Consider the following 6,456-nt stretch of genomic DNA (forward strand, 5'->3'; position numbering starts at 1 on the left):
AAACAGTACCTTGTAATTGATCCCAACTAAGATATAAATAATCCTTTTTGGAGGCAAAACAATCCTATTGGGTTTAATTACTGTTTATATAGAATGTTAAAAAATAGTAAATAAATAATGTTTTCAGCAGATTTTAGGTAGGAGATCTGATTTACAGAAAGACCCCTTATCTGAAAAACCCCAGGTCCTGAGCATTCTGGATAATGGGTCCCATACCTGTACTGTATACAGTAACACATTAATGTTCATTGTGATGACCTCCTGATGATGATGTAGAAACACAACTCCCAGCATCCTACTGAAACCTGTCTGGGAGTGCTACAAGTTGTAGTACAAGGCAGGGCCTTAGGGCTCTGGCACACGGGGGAGATTAGTCGCCCGCGATTAACTCCCTGTTCGCGGGCGACTAATCTCCCCGAGTTGCCTACCCCTGCCATCCCACCGGCGAACATGTAAGTCGCCGGCAGGATGGCAGACGCGGCGAACAGGGAGTTAATCGCGGGCGACTAATCTCCCCCGTGTGCCAGAGCCCTTACATTGAACGTATGTTTTTGTTTTGTTTTGAATTCTCATACCCAAATAAGCAGCTAGTCCTTTGCTGCTACAACAGAGACCCCACAACACTAGATGTGGACAAATGCAGATTATAACGTGATAAAATAAACCACCATATCACACAGCATAAATGTCACTAATTTAACCCACTTTATGCCCTCTCTAAATGGAACTTAATAATGTATGTAATACTGAGCTTTCCTGCTAAATAATTAAACACCAACAAAATAGAAGTGCCTGAAATACATAGGGATCGATTGTTATTTGAGGCCTCCTGAAGGATAATCTGCAAAAACTGATCTGAAATGCATATATCTATGTTTATGGCTGTTTCCCTTCTTATACTATTTATCCAGGAATTTGCCATTGGCAAAAATATCCAGCTGGGAGAAGAAAAGGGCCTCAAGTTTCCCTCTGTGTGGGACTGGTCCCTCCAGTTCTCTGCCAAGGATCGGGCTTTGTTCAATAACCCCTTGTATATAGGAAAGAGTGTTCCCTGTGTGCAGAACGGAGCTGTGAAATCATTTAAGCGCACAAAGGTATATGGCTGATAACTAATTCTGTTACTATTAGAGGGGCTGTGTGCTCAGCATCTTGTGCGATCTTGAATAACTTTAAATTTTCATACAATGGAGTTCTGTTCAGCTTTATTTTTCATAATGCAAATTTCTATGTACTCCCACTCAGTGACACATTCTGGGATTCATGTGTAAAAGCCTATCAAATGAACATGGATAAGATTACACCAAGGGCATAACCTAGTTTTTCCACTTTAGTCAATATCGACTACAGGTATTATAGTTTAGCTAATGTCTACATATAAACATATTGTTATAGAATCTAAAAATCCAGTTTGGTTTTGAATATTGCAGAACTGTTTCATGAACATGAAAACCATTTTGATCGGTTATAAAAAGTCTTAGATTCAATGTCATGCACTACCTTCCCCGTTAAGCAGCAATACATTGACATTTTCTGTTTCTGAACTTAGAAGAACTACAGTTCCACAATGCGTGGGATGCCGCCCTCCCTGAAGAATGGATTGGTGATTCAGCAAGAGATAATGCCTCGTAGGAACTCTCTTATACTAAAGCTGAAACCTGAAATTCTCCAGCAAGTGCCAGTAATGCCCAGTAATGGTTTTGAGCAGTATATCAGAGACTGGTTTTCCAAACCTGCAGACCTGCATGGGGTGATCCTACCCTGCTTGCATGGAACACACATAAAAATATGGAAGCTCTGTTACCTTCGCTGGACACCTGAAGCACAAATTAATCATGGCGGCTTTATTATGGCCTTCCAAAGAATATCTATTCTAGCAAGTGAGATTGAACTGCTGCAGTCAAGACTGCGTCAATATAGGGGTTACCCACTGTCCAATGCCACTTCCCCTGCAGGAGAACAAAACCGAATGTTCTTTAGACCAGAGGCGTTACACAGCAGCAATGAAAGCTTGGACATTCTCTCGTCCTCGTTCCCCTTCTCCCCTATTGGGAACTTGTGCCGCCGAAGTATTTTGGGAACTCCTTTAAGCAAGTTTTTAAATGGTGCCAAAATATGGCTATCAACTGAAACACTTGCAAACGAGGACTGAGGTCCATTGAGATGTAGGCTGCATTCTGTGGGATATGGATGCCTTTACTATGAAATTGCAGAGTTGATGTTTTTGCATTGTATTTGTAGTGGCGAAAACAGCAGGGTTTTCAGTTGGAGAAATATGAGTGGCGCCTTACTTCAAAAACAGGCATACTGGGCTAAAATGCTAAAAATCCATAGTAACAAAAGGGAGTTAATCTTGTGGAGTGTATGTTGGTGTGGGGTTGTGATCTGTGCATTTATAGAGAAGGTGAATGTTCATGGCCAACAGCCACACATTGCAGCTCCATGTAATTAGATGTTTTTTATACCTTTATGTGATGCTTGGTATAGGCAAATACATTATTTACCTATACTGCACCAATGCATTGCAACTTATGTATATTAAAAGCTGTGACTAAAATTACACAACAGACTTCAATTAACAACAGTGGTGTTGAGGTTGCACCTATATTTGGGGGCTCATTTACAACTGTCATCATGACTCAAGAACCAGGCACAAGAAGAACATCAGTCTTGCACAGTACAGAATCTTTTACCTCCAATGTATGCACTGATTAATAGCACATTCATTACCCCAGTAATGGAATGTCTCTGTGGAAAGCATCCCTACCCCCCCCCACTTGGGGCAAGACTGATGCCACTCAGTGTCCTGCACTCAGGGTACAACTTGTGGCCTCTTTATAAATGAGGTGCCTCAGTACATTCAATTCCTGTATTCAGGTTTTTGATGATGATGGTTTGCGGTTTTAGCCGATTTACTGCAGAATATGTATTCTGCTGTTACCTTATTTTTTGGTAGAATTTAGAAGAGCTGAAATGTTATTTCTAGGGTACAATTTATTAAGCTAATCTTTGTACATATTCCTGAGACTGGAAATATCTCAGTGGGGTACTCTGAGCTTGAATCAATCTGTGGAAAGTAAGCTGCAAGATAATGTGCACTGTTAATCTCTGTTGTAGATAATAGATGTAGAAGTGCCTTAAGATACATTAAATTAAAATATGTATATAGTTTAGAGTAAGAATAAATAGGTATATAATGGTACTGTTACATGCATAGGCCATTTACTAAACCTAAAAATCACTGCATTTATGCACAGATGGCATATACCAAATCCCAGCTTTGGTCAGACTGACACAAGCACCCTTTGTGGATGTGGGAGCTATGCTTTTGGGAACACTCATTGTGGGCTGTGGTTTGAAGATGTGGGGATATATGTAATAAAGCATGGATAACCTTTTAAACCCTTGTTTCAAGAGTAAAATATCACTAAGGCGAAATGAACATAAATTAAGTTTAAAGGGGTTGTTCACCTTAACATTAAGTATGATGTAGAAAGTCATATTCCTAGACAATTTGCAATTGGTATTTAGTTTTTATTTGCCGTTTTTGAATTGTTAAGCTTTTTAGTTGCAACTATTTAGTTTGGAATTTTAGCAGCTATCTGGTTGCTATGGTCTTAATAACCATGAAGTGGTTTGAGCGAGAGACTGGACGATGAATAGGCAAGGGCCTAAATAAAAAGTAAGAATAACAAAATTGTAGCCTTGCAGAGCAGTAGGTATTTTGGTTGCCAGGGTCAGTGATTCTCTGTTTTGAAAGCTGGAAAGAGCAAGAAGAAAAAGGCAAATCCTTAAACTATACAAAATAAATAATGAAGACCAGTTGAAAAGTTGCTAAGAATTACCCATTCTATAACAGTAAAAGTTAACTTAAAGCTAAACTACCCTTTTAAAAGAAACATTCAGAAACTTATGAATTAAAAATTGAAAGTGCTGGCAAGCTATAATTTGGGTCCAGTCCTTCCAGAAACAGGATTCTAATTGACTTTATTGGTGAATATTGGGAACGAGCATTGGTCCATATCTGACTTCCCGATTATTATTCAATAAGCCCGTAGAATAAGAAAACAGTGATACTATTGCTATATGCAATGTTTTTCCCTTTTTTCATCACATATCATATTACATACACAATTAAATAGAGATGTGGTTATGTATTAGTGCTTTGAGCCAATCCTTCCCCACTTTGCCTGTACAGCTGCAGGATCTATTATCCAGGTAGGGGGCCTTTCTGTAGGAGCCATAAGGCCACTGAATTATGCTGCGCTTATGAGAAAAGAAAAAATGACTGCTAATTTTTGGATTTGATGCTGCTGCCTGTAGCCCTCCTCTAACTTGGAGGGGAAAAGCATCAGAACCGGTAGTTTTCAGGCCAAAGAACATTTGGGGCTGGAGAGAGCCAATACTGACTGTCAAGCACTTCCCATTTTAGTGTATGAAAAGCAGCACCGGGCAGTTTTTTTTTGTTTTTTTTCCTCAGCATACGCTCAAGTTGTAGGGGGTTGTAATACAAAATGCACCTTATGAAACATGGTGTGCCCTTCTAGACAGTTATGGAAGAGAAAAGGCAGGGGAAGCAAAATCATGATGTTTAAAAAAAAAAAAAAAAAAATGGTTTTCTTGAGTGGCAGAAGTCTGCAACGTTATTCAAGCACATATTGATTTGGATTAAAAAAGGGTTCACCTTTTAAATTTAACGTTTAGTATGTTACAAAGTGCATCTTTTCATTTGGTCATTCTAACCACTGCCTAGATGCTAGGATAAGATGGACCTTAGCTCTTTGTTGAGCAGCTCTCTATTGCTAAATAATAATAAATAAAAAAACAAATGAAGATCCCTGTGTGAACAACCCCTTTAAGACAAGTTTTGCACTGGTGATATCGCTAATGATAACTATGAGCATGCATGATAAAGAATAAATGCCAAATATCTGACGTCTGATTTATCTTTAGGGTCCACTTCCTTAATCTGAATTGCTGCAAAGCATTTGCACTATGTACTACTGTGTGTTACGTTTGTGCACAAGCTTAAAGTATCAATGACTTGTGTCCATTAAAGCTGGTTAGCAATCTCTTTAATACTTATAACTTCATTGTGGAGAATAACCTGTACCCTTTTTAAGCAATGTTGTATGATTATTGTGAGGGTTTTTCACAGTATGAAAACACATTTTGGTTGGGAACCTTGGCTAGATTCAATAAAAATTAATGCTAAAATGTTGTGCAAAAATAATAAAGCATGTGATAAGAATTATATGGGGAAGCAGAATTTGGCAGCGAGGAAAATGCATTTTGTTCACAAGCCAGAATACATTTAGGGGCATATTTATTATAGTACGTTAGTCACATATCCGGTGATGTTTCCCATAGCAACCAATCAGCAATTAGATTTGAACAGTCACCTGCAAGTTAGAAATGTAAAGATCTGATTTGGATGGTTGCTATGGGCAACATCACTGGTAATGTTGGCTTACACACTAAAATAAATATGCCCCTCTGTCTGTGTGCCCTATGCATAGATAATAACAAAAAGCCTGATTCTTTAAATGATCTAACTGTATCAAACATTATTATTCATTTAGGATACTATGGTTCAGTTCTGTGGAGATTTAAATAACCAAAGAGTCTACCTGTGAGAGATGGTCTCTTTTTCAGCTCCTTAGTGGGTGGGCAGGCTACCTCTCGTAACAAAACTATCATGCCGTCAATAAAGGCCACAACTGCATTAGAGCCAGCTGGGAGACTGAGGATTGGCATGGCACTGGAGCCAGTAAAAAGCTTGTCACAGGGCTGCTGTTCCCTCAAGCTGCTTAGGTTTATAGAGAATATTGTCAACTAGTAACTAGTAGTGATAAGTCTTGCACAGCACTACTAGGTACTGTATATCATGGCCTGCATAAATGAAAAGCTAAATAAACACTGTCAACAGCTGTCAAATAAAACAAGTAGCCTGGCTGACTAAAGCCAAAACTAGGCCCATCATCAGTACACGTTTCCATCCATAGAAGGGTATATTTAATTTAGAGTGTGAGCTTTTTGCCCACACCGGTCTATAGCCAGTCCTATAACGTCTCCCTTTGCTACAGTGAATGTTGCAGGTGGCTGCTGCACCCTGTCCAAGACCTTCCCATTGAACTGGAAAAACTTGATAACAGTGGGTTCCAATCACAAATTACTTTTGTTGATTTAAGTATCAGCCAAACGGCAGATAAATCTCAGATCAGGCTAGCATGGGTTGTGTTCCACATCATCTGGATCTGGCCACCTTAACATGAACTCTTCACAGGAGCTTCTTGTTCCAACTGGGCAAAGGGGAATAGACTGAAACCTTTGTGCCTCCATGGACTGCTAACTTGTTACTGGGAGAATTTCTCAAGAAATGGGAACTAAATAAAGATGCCTTCAATACCCTGTCTGTGTGATTTCATGAACTAATAACTGAAAGAAAGGTTGTCAGAA

The 6,456-nt window shown here is 39.2% G+C and overlaps 1 protein-coding gene across 3 annotated transcripts in view; it reads left to right on the forward strand.

Moving 5' to 3' along the window:
* Nucleotides 1–5,076, forward strand: part of mtmr10 (myotubularin related protein 10) — a 58,661-nt gene extending 53,585 nt beyond the window's left edge. Inside the window, exons 15-16 of one of the 3 annotated variants that reach the window (XM_031897684.1) lie at nucleotides 912–1,094; nucleotides 1,550–5,076. In XM_031897684.1, the coding sequence (XP_031753544.1) occupies nucleotides 912–1,094; nucleotides 1,550–2,149 (783 nt within the window). In that variant the 3' untranslated portion in view covers nucleotides 2,150–5,076. 3 annotated transcript variants of the gene reach the window in all.
* Nucleotides 5,077–6,456: the final 1,380 nt, after the last annotated feature.

The sequence above is a fragment of the Xenopus tropicalis genome, chromosome 3, assembly GCF_000004195.4.
Source record: "Xenopus tropicalis strain Nigerian chromosome 3, UCB_Xtro_10.0, whole genome shotgun sequence".
Lineage (NCBI taxonomy): Eukaryota > Metazoa > Chordata > Amphibia > Anura > Pipidae > Xenopus > Xenopus tropicalis.